Below are 17067 nucleotides of genomic sequence, written 5' to 3'. Positions count from 1 at the left end.
AAACATCAACTTTTTAAAATGTACTTCATAAAAAAATTAATTTGATTTCTTGTTTCTTCTTTATCTACTTCTTTACTATTGTTGCATTCTCACACATCTTTTCTCACAAAGTTTATTCTTTTTCTATTTCAACAAAATTTGACTCAGCAAGACTTTAAAAAAGAAAATTATAATTAATTGCAAGTTAATCCTAGTTTTGTCCTTTGGTTAAACACTGTAAATTGACTTAAGAAAGTGACTTTTAGATATCAGTTCATCCCTTTTCTCCAGAGCTTTCAACCAAATCTCAAGGTCTTCATCTGCAGATATTTTGCTCAGTTGTCATTAAGGTAAGATTTTTATGTTAAGCTTACCATAGTCAAGAATGAACTTTCATATACACTTTTATAACTTCTTGTTAACTTGAAAAGTGCAATAGTTAAGTAACAACTGTTGTTACTAATAAAAAACATTAAGGTTACATTTTTATGTACTAAAAGTACCTACTGACATCAGTTTAACTTGACAGATAAATAAATAGCAATAATTGAAGTGAGTCTCTGCGAGAGACAAAACTGTTTGTTGTTCTGAGAATTGATGCACATTTTGGCTACGATACAGGAAAGGTCTGTGAAAGGCATTAATAAAGGATTTAACCTGCTTTATTACCCCACCTGTGGAATGCAGAATGAACTCATTGCCCTCTCATTACTTTGCAGAGATACAGCAGCCAGGAGATAGCTGTACTAACACACTGGTGGGGTACACACACACACACATACACACATTCCTGTGCAGAGGTATTTTCTGACTGTCTGCGATGCAAATCTGAACATTCAATGGTATTTTTGTTGGACTGGTGGACGTGAATTTAACATATTTGGCCGTCACTTGCTGTCAGCAGAGCATAAAATCCATAAAATGGTATCAACTGATAAGTTTGTGATAATAAACTGCTCTACCGCAAGTACCAGGATGGCCCGTCTGCATTCAAATTTAATGTCTCTTGGGTTTTAAAGGGACATTGAGTAATTTATAGCTTTGTTTGGCCTCCATTGGTGGACAGCTGGAGTCAAAACAGCTACTAGGGCAAATGTCCGACTCATTTTTTGGCTGAGAGCAGTGACTTTCAGGGGTCTTGTTTATTCCTTTAGGAAGAAATTCAACAGAAGCTCCTTTTGTTTTTTGACGTTTGCTTTTTGTTTGAGAGCAAAATGCAAAAATCATGTAACCCTCCACAAAGTATTTGTCAATTTTCAAACTTTAACCCTCTTTTATACAACTCCCATTTAGTGTAGTATATCATATCTTACTTAAGTTGGAAAAAAAATAATGCTTACATAGAGCATACAGAGTACATGTTAAACAAAGTTTGATTTACATTTCTTTTTCAGGTTCAACATATTGAAAACTACCAAAATCTTCACTATATTTTATTTACAAATAATTATTGTGATTTGCATCAAAGTCATTATGATGAACATTATGCATGCATGTATGTTTTCTGCAGTGACCTTTACAAAAAATAATGCCCTTTGAGAAAATTACATCAAACTGAGGGATGACATGTTCATATAATGAAATATGGTGAAGAAATATATGTAATTTAATGGTCAAGTTTTTCCAACAACAATTCAACAGAACTATTTTGTAACATTACTGATAACACCTCTCAAATAAAAGTGATAGACCACAAATAATAATAATCGTATTAGAAGCCAGCTATATTTCTATATTTTCACATTCTGTTTCCTTCCTCTGACTAAAACACACACACACACACACAAATTCTCTGTTTCATTTAAAATGCCAACAGCGCGAGTGTGTTTGATTTTTATAAGCGAACTTGACATCTTATACACACATGTATGCTTTGATATTGATGTGTTTCTCTTTGCATGTGTGTGCGCGCCTCTGTAGATTGTCTTATCACAGCTTTGTAGTCCATCCAGCACATCTGTTACCATTAAAGATATTCAACCTCATCAGTGGCAGAATTCAACACATGGGGTTATCGCCATGGCATCAAACCAACAACCTTTCATTTGAAAAGGATCCAAACACGGCAGGAGTTCAAGGCTCCCCCGAGGCCGCAGCACAGCAAACTGAAGATACATTTAGTTCAGAACAAATGTCTGTTTGGCTTTGCTTAATGTCAAATGATAAAGTTACTAATAAGTGTTGGGGAGTGTCAAAAGTTCAGACGAAGGGCTGCACCCCCCGCCAAGAGACTAGAATCAGTTTGTGGTAACAATGTAACCCAACGCTGCTATTATCGCTGACACAAGTGTCCGCCGCTGTTGCCCAATCTCCCTCACTTCCATGAGCTATTTGAATTTTCAATGAGAATTTCAGACTTTGACCGCATGCAGGATGCGAGCTTCGACTTCAAACCAACCGTTCAACCACGGAGGACTTGGACCGAGTGGCCACTTACGGCTCCAACATCCAAGTGTGGCCACTCGATCCTCTTTCTGGTGCTGGTTTTAAAGAACTGAGATAGTTTTCAGTCTCCAGTGGTCATCTCAGTTCAATCCAAAACCACAGTTTGATTTCAGCGAGCTGCAAAGTTTATCTTCCTCTCTGAACGGTGTTACTTGGTTTCAGTGCTGCTGGGATACAGGCTGTTATTCAGCTTAGCAAGCCTGCTGCTGGAAACCTGTTTGGCTTGTAAACATATTGCCTAATGAATGTAATTAGAACCGCTAATGTTTGTATCTCCACATGACTGATGCTTTGAAAAATCGCGTTTCCAGTCTAGCTAATGTTGCTTTAGTATACAAATTAATTTATCGGTAAAGCTGATAATAAAGTTTGTTTACAGGGCATTTAGGCCAGTAAAAACTAAAGTTTTTTTAAATCCAAATTAGCAGTCATAACAGTTAAACATAAGGTAAAACTTTTGAAGCTGAAGTCAAGGTGCAGACCAGAACTGCAATAGCTGTTTTTAGAAGAATAAACTAATGCCTTCAAACAATTATGCTATAGACACAAAGTGGCTTTAATAAAATGAATAAGCTCTGATTTAGTCTATCCAGCAATCGAACAACACAAACATCAGGGGTCTCTTTACACCCAGTGTTAACAGTTATTTTGGGTGATCTGATTACAAGTGGATGGGGCAAAACACAGGCGTAAGCGACCACAGAGATGTGTTGTGATAAGATAACTTAAACCATTTGTCAGCTTATATCCTTTGTTGTATAAACGCTAACAAGTCCTAATGCGGTCTTGACAAGAGCATCATCAGTGCAGGACATGGTAGTTGTTTAATGACATTGAACTATAACTCTATAATTTGCCCATTTTGCAATGAGTTGGACAAAGTCTTGTGTGACCCTCCACTGTTTTGCGTTGTTGAAAGAGAAGTGTTGGAAAACACTGAAAGCAATATCTCCAGATGTACTGACACAACTGCTAACGTGACTCTCTGACATTAGTGATGCAGCAGTAGCAAAATCTGAACTGAGGTGGTCATGGAGACACATGACACTCAGATGTAAACGGTTATGTGTCTCAGCTGTCCATTTGCACTCAGATCACTGAAAATGAATGTTAATAGCTGATGTAAATAGATTTGACTGATACGTAGGTACACCTATAGCATGTTCCTCATGCTTGGCCCACCTCTCAGTGAACATATTTCAAGCCCAAATGCCAACTGACCGATTCTTCAACTCACTCCAGATCACTATCATCCACTCTTTCAACCCACATTTCACTCTCTGTCTCTTTTTGTCTATAAACCTGACAGTCAAGTTTATAATCCAGATCCAGACTCTACTAAGCACTAACCTGGCAACCCCTGACTCCTTCATGACCCATATAAAGACTGTCTTTATAGAATAGGCCCTTTTTTCATGTGTGTGTTCATGCATATGTTTTAAAACATTTTAGCCTGAGAGCAGCACTCTTACCTCTGTTGGCGTGTAGCTCCTTGCTGTGTATCCCTGGTGAAGAGGTTGCTGGTTCTCTGGGGGCTGTGAAGGGGTGTTGACAGGATAAAAAGCCGAACGTGGGACTTGATTTTGGGTTTGGCTGTGGGAGAACACCTGAGGCTTTGGCTGAAAGTTGGGTTGGAAGTCTTTATTTCTTTCTTTGATGCCATAAAACTCCTGATGCGACGTGAGCTGAGCATCTTCTTCCCTTTTTTTTTCTCTTTCTCTCTCCAGGTCTTTCTCTCGTTCTTTTTCGAGATGTTCCTTCTCTCTGGCTCTTTCCATCTCTTTTTCTCTTTCCAACTCAAGCTCTCTCTCTTTTTCCCTCTCCCACTGTCTCACCCTCTCCTCGCACTCCTTCTCCTGCTGAATCTCCCTCAGTCTTGCTCTCTCCATTTCTAGTTCCCTCTCCTGTCTTTCTCTCTCCCTTTCTCTCAGCCTCTCTTCTCTCTCTCGTTCCCTTGCCTGTTCCCTCTCCTTCTCTTTCTGCCTCTCCCTGCTGGTACTCACAGACATCCTCCTCGCTTCCAAAGTGTTTGGAAGCAGGGTGCTTTCCTGCTGAAGTCCCCCTTGATAGGAGTATCTCCTTTGGGAAGAGTACTGACTAAAGTCCCCTCCCTGGAGCTCTGAATGGTTGGGGAGTTTCTTCTGCCTGTGGCTTGACAGACTGGACCCAGATTTGCTTGTCTCCTCGAAAAACTTCATTCTATCTGCAAATGGAAGGATATCGGACTCCTCCATCCGAGAACAGGAGGAGGAGCGAGTGTATGAAGAAGAGGGGGTGAAGGCACAAACTCCATGCCGCGACCCTGTGACTCCCAACACCTTCTCACTCAAGACTCCACCCCGTCGGTCTGGTTCTGGTTGGAGTTTATGTTCAGGGGTCCAACGCCAGCGCCGAGCTTTGCCAGCAGGAGCTGGTTCCTCCACCACTCGGATTCCGACACCAAAATTGGGAACTCCCGGGTCCAGAATCTGGACTGACCTGGATATGTTGGTTTGAGTGTAGGTTGTTGAGACATCATGGTTTGATTCACTTGAGGTGTTTGATTTCTCAACTGGTGCTATGGTGCTGGAATCTTGGGGGATAACAGCAGAGGCAAATGCGACTTTGGTACTCCTTTCCTGGGCAGGCACTTCTGAGTCTGCCCCTTCCTCATTGAGGTCTGGACCCTCCTCTTCCTGGACAGTTTCCCCACTACAGAGCAACCCTCCTGGGCCACGACTCCTCTGAAGCTGGGCCTTCTTCCTCTGGATCTCATTGCGAAGGTTTGTGGCAAATCTTTCGCTTCGACGGCGGTTCCGACGATGGTTCCTGGATGTGTGTGACTTCTTCATATCTGTCTCTCCTGCTACACCCTCCTCATTTTTACCTCCACTTTTTCCTCTATCCACTGCTCTCTGCTCCTCCAACAGGGTATCCATGCTGGCAGCAGCACTAAGAGGCTCAAAATCTCTCTCTAGTATCTGATCAGCACTCAACCTTCCCTGGTTTGACGATCCAGTGGGATCCCCTGGTACGCTCACAGAGCGACCCCAAGGAATGTGATGCTCAATTTGCGTGAGGGACCCACCATTCACACCTTCCAGCCTTTCACTTGAATTTCCATCTTCATCATCGCCTTCCAAAAACACAGATCCTGGGGTGGAGCAACGGCTGCCTCCCCATTTGTTTGATGGTGCGTTGACGTGGTTGTGAGAAGCTTCCTGGTCTTCCCTTGTTGGCTGGAGTGATGAGTGGGACCACTGGCTGCCACAAGGGGACAAGGAGGGATCAGAAGGCAGATTAAGAGGCTCCAGTGAAGAGCTGTCACTGTTAAACTGCAATAACTGAAGTTGTGTAGCGAGGAGCTTCTCGGGGGCGCTGTGCCGATGCAGCCCCATAGAGGAGTGCTTGGTTTGGGAGTGCTTTTGAACGCCTATGGGGGATTCTGATGGTAAAGAGCCAGAATGGGAGGAGGTGATTGGTACTAGGGAGTCTGTCACTGGGTCAGAGAGGCGATCTGAGGTGGTGTCTGAATTGCAGTCTTTATTTGCACTAGTATCACATCTGACATGTCTGACGTCTTCAGTCTGTCTTTGGATATAGTGCGAGTCTACGGTATCCTCTTTGAAATCCCCAGTTTTGTCTTCTGGTGCAGGGAAGCCGTTTTGAATTCCTGATTCAACATTCAGAGACGACTTGTTTTCATCATGGTAAAAAGAAACACTGGAAATTTCAATCGGAGCAGAAACGCAACGTTTGTTAGCGACATTAGGGCGACTCCGGGTTGCCCTAAAACTGTCCTTCCTGGTTGGAGGCTGAGGAGGGTTCACCTTCTTCTCAGCTCCTCTTTCTCCATTTCTAATGATCTCAAAGTCTCCTCCTCTTCGCTCTTCCTCATAACAACAGGAGGAAGGCCTCTCTTTTAGTTCAACAGGCCTTGTTCTTGGCCTTGTCAGCGACCTGGATTTGATGACAATAAGCTGTGCCTCATCCGTGGCCTCGCCAGATGAGCTCACTAGGGTTGAGGCGTCACCACCAGGGTAGCCTCGACAAGCCGGCCCCAGGCTCTGGAGGAGGTTATCCATAGAGCAGGCTTCACCGGGCCTTAGTGGCACTGTCGCGTAGTCGGATGTGTTTGAGCTGGCGGAGAATGAGCTGTAAGCAGAGTCTCTTTTGTTGTTGAAGAGGGTGGGGTCGACAGGTGAATTGTGGGAGTCAGAGTAAGGCTGTGTGGTGGGTGTAGGTGCGTCCAAGCTCTCCATGGAGCCCAGGGAACTGCTTCGGTCAGTGGAGGAGTAAGGTCTGGAGAGCTGACCCCACTGCAAGGACAAGTCACTGCAAAGGGAAGGAGACAAAGATGAACTTTAGTATGAAGTGTAAGCCGATCTTCAAACAAAAAAAGCAAACTGACATCACATTAGTGTCTAGGAGGTTGAAATTTGTCACTGCTCTCCCACATTTTATGGTCTTTTAACTGAAAAATCTGAATTTAGCCATTTTAGAAACCACATACAAAAAGTCATCTTTAATTTTCAAGTGGCAATTTGTGATTTCCCCCGAGATATATACAGTATATCTTTCTGAAATACAACTTTTGAACTTCACAGCTGGGGAATCTGTTTTCTATCAGTCCTGAGCCGAAGATCCATGGCAGCCCCATGTGTTTTTAAAGACCCTCGGAGGAAGCCTCTTAAGGCGGAGAGGGATTTCCTCCTCATCAAGTCCAACCGCCCGGAGTCAAAATCTTTAAGTCATCCCCTTGATTCCTCCCTTCCTCCTTCACTCCTTTCTTCCTCTTATGGATTCTTCCCATCCCATCTCCTTTACATCAAATGTGGATTCATTCCAAAATGACAAGCACTTTCTCAGACGCACTTATTCAAATTTGATTGACATCATAAAATGAAAACATTTTTTCCCCTTTTACTGGACAGATGGTCAGTTAAGCTTTGCACTGATTACGACATGATTTCAACAGAAGAGCCTGCTCATGTTTTAGTTATTAATATCCAATATTTCTTTTATATAGCCCAAAATTACAAATTAGAACTTGAGGGCTTTAGAATCTGTATAACAAACAGTATGACACCTTTTATCTTTAAACCCTTGATTCAGGCGCTACAGATCTCAAAGAAAGCAGAGGAGGGGAAACCTCATCCAAACTGCAGACGATATAAGCACAAAGGTTAAAAACTGAATTAGGGCTTACTAATAGCGACTTAGTTTCCACTAGTGGATGACATTTTGACATGTTAAAATTTTAATTTCAGAAAGCTATGGCCGGTTTAAACATTTTTTTATATGTTACAAATATCTTTTCACATGTAGGAATTAAATTTTGACAAGTCAAGACATGCTTAATTTAATGTAACTGAGTTTGATTACAGGTCAATGATAAGAGTTGAGTAGTTGTAATTTACAGATATCTACACTGAACATATACACTAGAAAATAATTGTAAATTCAAGATATGTTGGCTTGGACTTCTAACTAGTCAAAAAGCAACTGTTGATATCCACAAGTGCTATTGCAGCTGCTGATTAAATGTTAAAAGGGATTGACATAAGCACAGTGTCTCTGGTTTGAATCTGACCTGTGACCTCTGATGCACCATCCTCTTTCTGTTCCCTTCTACTTCTGTCTCATAATAGGCCAAAACATCCAGTAAAATTTTAGAAAAAAAAGGGAAAAAAATAATTCCCCAACAAACTCAAATTCTTGGAGAAAAACCAAATAAGACCAAATATAGAGAAGTTCATCTCAGCCTAAGGATAGATTAGGGAATGACATTATTGATACTAACTCTGGAAAGAAAGCGCAAACAGTGTTTTTGCACGTGGTTGAAATCCAATCTGTGAAGTCTGCAACAAAGATGTCATTCTCTTTTTATTGTGGTATTTCTTTTTTCTATAAAGAAGAGAGTGGTCACTCATTCCTTTTATTTCTTTGCTGTCTTAGTCAAACAATAGGGAAAGTTGAGGAGAGGTTACAGAAGAGAGACATTTCTAAAAGGGCTTTGATCTTAAACCAGTATGGGGACACAACCAGCAGACTATCCTCGGGCTGTTTCTGCGGTATTTATGGTTTACGATCCATGCAAAGATCTGAAAACTGATGGTTTTGTTCCTTTATATTTACAGCAGCTTACTCTTGTCAAATATGATTATCTGCTCATGTGGTCAGACATGCTGGTGGTCTGCAGAATATGTATGGGTCATTTGTCCTTTTAATGCGCTCATCATTGAGACACTATGTTCTGTGGTTTTGCATGTTTTAGCCCATTTATTACAAAGCACGTATACTTTATATCATACATATTTTGCTGGTGATTCTTCTGTGTTAAGGTTAGGAATGGAATTTTTTTAGCAGCCATTGGTTTCCATGGATTTCTGCATAATACGATGATGATGATTAGCACACTGGTTCCTAAATAGGGAACTACTAGAAGATACCAAAGCTTCAGGGGAAGGCCTTCTTGATTTTAAGGTATGTAAGAAAACTTTAAAAAACAAAATACAGAGCAGGGCTGTATTTCTGCATTTCAATCATTTATGTGAGGATACAAGATTATTATTCAGGATATAAACTTAAAAAAATCTCACAGGATAAGGGCACGAAGAAGACCTGAACACAAGCTATAATCAAAGAGCCTTCACTCTCTTTTAAACAGCCTCATTCTGCATTAAAAACGTGCAGTTAAACAACTAAAGAGCTAATAGAGAAGTGGCCAAGTGTCAGGGGGAAGAAAACATTGAATTTGTCAAAAATGAAGTCTATTAAGTATAAATATTATATAAAATAAAATAAAAAATAGACCATGCAGAAAGAGAATAGTATAAAAAGTTCCAAAAAATATCTCATCTTTGATGTGATATCAGGAAATAACTGGCTCAGACTTCATCCAAGTCTTGTTTTGCACAAATTTCCTGCAGTTACTGCATTCACTATTTGGGGATAATTGTACAGTTAATCCGTTGTGCATTACTACTACAATATTCTTATGCACTGAATATAATATGGAATATCAATAAAATATATCAATTAGTCAGGGGATGTCAGCTCACTCAATGATAGGAAATTAGTCCCTTAATGAACAAGGTTGGGAACCGCTAAATTAGCTCTGAAAACTTTCCAAGTTGTGGATTCCATCTCAAGGAATGAATGGAATAGTGAACATTAAGTCTGTGTTAATTTCCCAAGAGTCTTTAAGTATAGCGCGTGGCAGTTGGTTTAGGTAACGTGATTAATTGCTAAATATGTTGGAGAAATTACACCTATGAAGTAAATTATCCCCTAGAGTCGGTCCTGAACATTAAGCTAATCTTGTTGCCTTGTCTTGTAGAGGGCCCGTGTGTCACAGGGTAGATTAAGAGCACAAATCTTTTTGTGTAAATAATGAATATTCCTAAATAATGAAATAACCATAAATTAATGAACACAGAAAACCTGGGGCTACATAACGAAGCTGCCATGTGTGGCAGATGTCCTGTAATGGAAACTTAAAGTTGGTAGAATACATAAACACTGCAGCTTCTGCAAGTTTAAAGAGTAATTTACTTGATTTTCATGTCATACAGAAATGAATGGAAATCAATGGCTTCCTGGGAAGGAAAGACACATTCAAAACTCTGAAACTGAACAGCTGTTTCAGTCGTTTCTAACAAAGGAAGAGTATATTCAGACTAGTGGGAAAAAAGTTTCATTATCAGCCTGAGAAAACTGTCTTTAAAGGAAGTGAGCGATGAATGAGAAGGGGAGGCTGCTGTATAGATTTGACCTGGGTGACAGAGAGAGGACGGAAAGGAAATGAGACGGGCGCTGGACAGGATATGACAGTCACTCCTACCAAATCAGACGTCAATGTGGAACATGTGAGTGTGTGGGCCGACACAGATAAATCAGCGTACACAAACACACATTCTGTACAAGAAGGGGCATGTGTGTTCAGACAATTAATACAAACACATATTTTATCAGCTAATAGTTCAAAACATAAGCAGATAACCACGAAATATGTTGTGATTTTCCTCAAACACTGTCATATTTAGTGTTAGCACTTCCATAAAAACACACACAGATGCGGACTGTACAAAATGTCCCTCTCCGTCACACAAACACAGTTTATTGAATGTCTTCCTCTCTTTGTCCACATGTTCTGGGAGTCACATGCCATTGTCCGGAGTTATGCCGTGAGCTGCCTCCTCATCAGATGGTTTGTGTGTGTGTGTGTGTGTGTGTGTGTGTGTGTGTGTGTGTGTGTGTGTGTGTGTGTGTGTGTGTGTTTGTGTGTGTGTGTGTGCGGGCCAAACTGTGGGAATAAGAGACCCACACATGCGCACACACACCCCCGTATCTAATCCACATGGGACTATTAAATCTAATAGTGGTGCATTATATCACTGATTCTTATCAAAAAGGAGAACAGTACAGGGCACTGACGTACTGCACTGTGAAACTGACTAACAAAGACTATTTTTATTGTGAGTCAATATACAGACTGCTGGGGTAACTTCCTCTTTCCCTACAGTTTAGCTTTGTGAGATCACACTGTAACACAAAGACTACTGTACCTACATGCTGTCTTTTTATTTAACCTGACTGGACAGCTCAGTCTTTTGTTCCACTTCTTTCACAACGATGTAAAAATATCCATGACCACATTTAAGAGTTGAAACAATTAGTTGCGTAACTATTCTGATAATTAATCATTCAAGTCTTTTTTTGGACTGCTGGTTAAATAAGCAGTTTGAAATCCTTACTTAAAGCTTTCAGGGAAACTGTGGAGGACATTTATTTGACTATTTTCCCACATTACCTAAACCAATTCTAGACTTGATAAACTATCCAAATAATTGTTAAAAAAATGTTTTATTAGTATGCGATGTGACAATGAAACATATGGTTTTTACTTCGCACAAAACTATTTGAATTCATTCCTTATTCAAAATTTTGTACATTAAATTCTGTTTGTTTTAATCACAGTGCAATCACTTTATACAACAAAAAATGCATTGTACATATTTTTATTGTATAATCCTATTTCATATTTTAAATAACTTTTTGCTATAGCTGTGTTTTCTCCTACTTTGTATTATTTGACTATTGTGGTTTTTGCCATTCTGTGCATGCAAAAACTCACTTGGTAATAAACCTGTTTCTGTTTCTAGAAGGAGAAATTACAAATTCTTCAAATGGACTACAAATGGAAAGTTAAACACAGGTGATAAAAGACACTTCTTCAATTTAATACATTCATGGGTTTTGCTACTAAAGCCTCATTTGGTCAAGAATGACTGGTAGCTATACATCGATTCAAATAACGTGCGTTGACACGTCGCACTGTTCCACACAGCGCGCCTCGTGAGAGCGTGAGCAGCGCCGAGCGTGTTGTTTTGTTTTGGCACTCATGTATCAATTTAAAGCGTGCACACTGCTCGCCTGAGCAGCGCTTGTCAGGCGCGTCTGAGCTGCGTGTCACCTGCATCTAGAGAAACTGTGAAAAAAATTTTTTAAAAAAAATCGTTCGGTGCAGCCCTACATTGTTCAGGCATTTTGCTGACTTAAAAAACATCTCTGTCCTTGTGTTACTGTTACATGTTATTTTAGCATTTAATCAAGGCTTTAATGGATTTCCACACACCCTCATTTGACCTGAAAAGACAGAATGATCATTAGCTAAGATTGCTCTACATGACAGCTAATAAAAACTCACCAAATAAAAAGAAAAAAATATGACTGAAACAAAATGTTAGCACTTTTTGACGAATCACGCAGACAGATTTTGCATCTGACCTAAACTAAAAACATTAACCTGGCCCATCGTAGACAGCCAGAGGGACAAAGAACAGGTCTGATTGGTAATCACTTCGGAATGTTTAAATAGAATCCCAAAATAGACCAATGGGCTTCCTGCGTGGGCAGTGTTGACATTAGAACACGGTGATGTCACCTGTTTCCTGGCGAACAAAATCCCCCCGCAGTGACTTGCAGCCAATGTCCCATGCAGTCATTGGCTCCTACAGCATGACACACTCACTGTGTGACTAAATCTGCACATCAGGCAAATTTTTTTTGTAAAAGTGACACAATGTCAACAGCAGGATTAAGGAAGTGGGCCAGAGGAAGAGAAAATATTTAGCAGTGCATATGTAATCACAATGAATGGGAACATTTTGCACAAAAAGGGATTTTTGATCTCAATGAGACTTCCTGCTAAAATAAAGATAAAATGAAGTCATAAGAAGCGTAAAATGAAAGCTGAAAGAAAACTGATTTAACAGAAATAAACTTAAGTTTTTTTTCTTTCATTTTTCTTTTTTTTAAATATCGCTTTTAATGTATAGTTTGCTTTAGAAATGTCTAATTGAAATTATTTCAATAAAATAAAAGTAGCGTGATTTCAGAGGTTGATGACCATTAATAGTTTAGTAAAAAGTAGTTTAGTAGTTTAGTAAAAGTCTGGTATGACGATCCATCTCTCACCTGTTGTCAGTTGTGTGCCAGGGTAGTGTGTACGAGCCGGGGTGGAGCTGCATGGCAGACAGAGGGGAGGAGGGGGAGAGGAGGGAGTCTGCAGGGGAGGCAGGGTGGAGGAGGAGGAGACGGAGGAGGGAGGGGAGGGAGGGGTGGCTCCGATAGCTTTGCCAGGTGCCAGGAGTGAGGTCTGATGAGAGGAACGCTGCGTCTGTGAGAGATGAGAGAGAGAAACTCAGGTGAGGATCAGTGACAACGATGAACCTATTCGGCTTAGCTCAGCTCTGAAAATGTAACGTAAATCAGCCTTTGTACAACCTCAGGTGCTCTAAGATGAGCACCATGTAATTAAATCGTTCATTTACTGGGTTACTTTGTTGCATGTCATTCCCCTCTCTTGACCCCATCTTTCCGATCTGTCTCTTATCAAATGATGCCTAAAGCCATTATCCCCAAAAAAATGTATTTGTTTTAACAAAAATGATTACGCACTATGCAGGCAGGTGTCAATTTATTAGGTACACTTGGTTAAAAGTAATACAGCAGCCCTGCAATAAATTCCGCCTTTTTGAAGTTTATAACGTTCAGGTTAATTAAACTTAATAGTCATTTTGGAGGCTGTATTTGTGCTGCTGCTGACTTTTACTACTGAGAGGTGTTTTTAAAATTAGGTCTACCCTCACCGAGCAGAATATTAAAGACAAGGTTGAATCTGTATGAGGTTTTCAATTTAACTGTAAATGTGTCCAAATGTGCCACTGACCACATTAACCCTTTGAAACCTGGATCGACATCAGTTTCTTGTGTCATGTTTGCCTTTCACAGGAATTTAAATCTATAAAATTTGAGCAAATTGGTTTGATTTCTTTTGAAAACATGTCTAAAAAGGCAACAAGCAACTTGGCGAGAAATGTCTTGGAAATTACAAGAAATTAGAAAAAGCTGACAATAAAATGAACTGAAAATGAGTTTTTGTTTTTCTTTTAAAGAGAGAATGAGAGAGATAGAGGGAGAGGGGGAAATATAAGAAAAATAATTATTTAATTATAATTATATATTTAGAGTTAATTCTACATACTTTCTGAGCACTTTTTCAAGCCACTTCCCTGTTGTTGTTTTTTTCCTACAATTTTTCTTTTCTTTTTTTGTGTGCTAAAGTTTTTCATTGCTTCACTTTCCTCACATGTTTTAAGAAGACACTAAGCCAATTTTCTCAGGTTTCTAGGGGTTCAGAGATTCTTTGTTGCCTCTTTTGCATTTACCAAGGTCATTATTACATGGGATATTTTTATATTTATATAGTCTGTTGGCACTGATATCAGTTGAGGACTAATCTAAATTTGTTAAACTTAAGATTTTGCCCGAATATAAAGAAGCTGCTGTGGTGTGTTTTTCCTGCATTAGCCCTCCTATCTTATATAAATGTGCAACATAGACAAATGACGTTTGTCATCCTTTTCTCCTGGGGGCTAATGTAATTTCCTTTTTCTATAGTGCATCAATTTTTCCATGATTCTTTTAACCACAATTCGAAGCAAGGTTTTTAGAAAATATGACGATTAACCCAGGCCAGATGACTACGGCGACATCCTTATTTGCAACCACAGTTGTAAGTGTCTTGGAAGAACATGGCTCACATAAAACTTACACAGCAGCAATACCTTACCAACCCAAATTGTGTGGAAACAGCTTCCTTAAAAGATGTTTGGCCTTCGATTAGACTGCCATTAAAAACTCATCTAACATGTACAGTATGTTCTCCACACTGATCTGAAGCCAGACATTCCAGCGTATCCCATTATATTCACTAATACCCTTATACAGACTTCCGATCCCATATGTGAGCCAGATTCAATTCAGCCCCCTGCAGACAGTGTGTGTGTGCACAAGTGTGAGGCAGAAAGAGAAACAGGATGAGTGTCTGAAAAAGAGCTGGAAAGAAAGAAAGCACAGTCAGGTATAAATGTGCCATTTCTTAGTCTGAATGGACCATTATGTGTTTATGTTTTGGATTACACGGTCAGGAAAACGGCTGCTGGATGGAAATCACATGCACAGCATACAAGCAACAAAAGCTGCTGACTTGACTGACGTGAGATTTGACTTTGGCTTATTTTAATTGACTCCATATTTATTAGAATATGAGCTTGACTTTGATTTGTCTTATTTAATTTAACAATTGAATAGTTTCAGACCAGACGTGGACTTCTTTTGATTTGCATGAGACTTGACGTGACTTGTATATGGGTTTAATTTTTCTTTTTCTGTCTTTATTGATTTGAGTCTAGACTTAACTAGACTTAAATGACTTGAAACTAAACAAGGTTTGTACCTGACTTGAATTTATCTTGATTGATATAATATGTGTTTTGGAATTTATCTCATTTGATTTGACACTTGACTCGTCTCAAACTTGACATGGACCTGACTTGATTTGCGTTACAGAGATTTAAAATGAGTTATACCTGTCTGAATAGACTTGTGATTTGGCAAGGCTCGTTCTTGACTGGGATTTACCTTCAGCTTGTCTCAGCTACTTAACAAACGTCTAAACTCACACTGGAATTCAACTTCTCTTGATTGACATGAAACTTAAAAAGATTTGTACTTTTTTAAGACTTGACAAGACTGACCTTAGGGACTTAACTTGGACTTACATTTGACTCTTGATTTGTCCCAAATCTGACTTGAACTTGTCTTAACTTCTTTTGAATGACTTAAAACAAGATTTATGTCTGATTTGAAGATTTCATGAATGATTTGAGACAATTCTTGGACTTTTCTTGTTTGATTTGACACTGAACTAGACTTAAACTTGATTTGGACCTATCTAGATTGACATGAGACTTGACTTGAGACTTGATGAGACTCTAAGTTGAGTTATTCTTTTCTCAGTAGAACTGTTCTTGACTGGGACTTGTCTCGTTTGACTTCAGACTTGCTTTGGACTGGTCTTGACAAGACTTGAGAAGACTCTATTATAAATTAGAATTATCTTGATTGACATGACAAGACTTGAGACTTGACAAGACTCTATTATAAATTAGAATTATCTTTATTGACTTTAAATCGACTTGTTTGACTTGGACTTGAAAACAGCTCTGAAAACAACTGCGACAACAGCTGCATGGGGGGAATGGACAAGTTAAATGAAAAGATTTGAGTCCCACCGACAGAGATCCCTTGGCGTGTCTTTGGTTAAGATTCTCAAACTTTAAGTACAAAACTGTAAAATGACACTATTCTGGGTAATTCTGAGAAACATTTGGAGGTACAATTTTGGGAGAGGAATGCGGATCCTGGCACCGCAAGGGAAAGGAAAGGACCATTTCTGAGTATTATTGTTTATGATAAAGCAGGAGCAGGGGAACCATTTCCAAAATAAACACCCTTGTTTCCTGGTTCTCGCTCCTTAAGAGGGATTTCTATCTGAGCCCACTGATTGTTCGACTCTGCTGACAATGTCCTTAAATTATCCCCTGAGAAAGTTTATGTAGAGCCTGTGTGTGTTTCTGTCTGCGCGTCTATGCCTATATATGTGTGTTTGCATGAATATGTGTGGGAACTATCCAAACTAGACCAGACAAAATACCATTATCGAACCCCTTTTCTCCAAGTTTAGCTTTCAGAGATTGATGACCATGAAAATAACAAACGATGTGACGCCATGGTTTGATGGAGAATGTGCGATAAAGACCCCAAAAAAATGCTGACAAATGCACAACCTAAGAATGTGATATAGAAAGCTACTGTTTTGTAGCCATGCAGGGGAGAAAGGGAAAGTTCTTCCAAAACCACATTGCTGTTTTTCCAAAATGCTCAGAGCAGTGCTTGGAGGGGGGGGTCAGCAATCCCACAAATTTGGGGATTTGCAGCATGAAGCACTGCATCTTCTACATGGAACCCAAGCTGTGAAGTGTGCGAGGCAGTGAAAAATATGATATATCAATATCATCTTTTCTACGAATGAGCAGTTTTTATTGTGTTACACAATATTCTGCTCATTTTAGTGGTCCAGTAACACTTGTTTTACCAGAGGAATGTGTAGAGGTTTTTTACACTACCTCTCAAGGCCTCAAGCATTTGCACTACCCACAAAGCATAATTCGGTGCTTTGCAAATTCAAAAAAATACACCATTTGTTTCAACAATGCAATAGTAAAATATGTAGTCATTGCAATGCTGTATAAG

The 17067-nt window shown here is 39.7% G+C and overlaps 1 protein-coding gene across 1 annotated transcript in view; it reads right to left on the bottom strand.

Annotated features, from left to right (window-relative positions):
- shroom4 (shroom family member 4) overlaps window positions 1-17067 on the bottom strand; it is a 70315-nt gene that overhangs the window by 8898 nt on the left and 44350 nt on the right. The window contains 3 exon segments of the mRNA XM_088073326.1: window positions 3897-6738; window positions 12886-12981; window positions 12983-13087. Coding sequence (XP_087929452.1) covers window positions 3897-6738; window positions 12886-12981; window positions 12983-13087 — 3043 coding nt within the window.

This window comes from Plectropomus leopardus, chromosome 23 (assembly GCF_026936395.1).
Source record: "Plectropomus leopardus strain MGB_pleo_1.0 chromosome 23, ASM2693639v1, whole genome shotgun sequence".
Classification (NCBI taxonomy): domain Eukaryota; kingdom Metazoa; phylum Chordata; class Actinopteri; order Perciformes; family Serranidae; genus Plectropomus; species Plectropomus leopardus.
The sequence above is the reverse complement of the archived record's forward strand: the minus strand, read 5'-3'. Positions and strand labels throughout refer to the sequence as shown.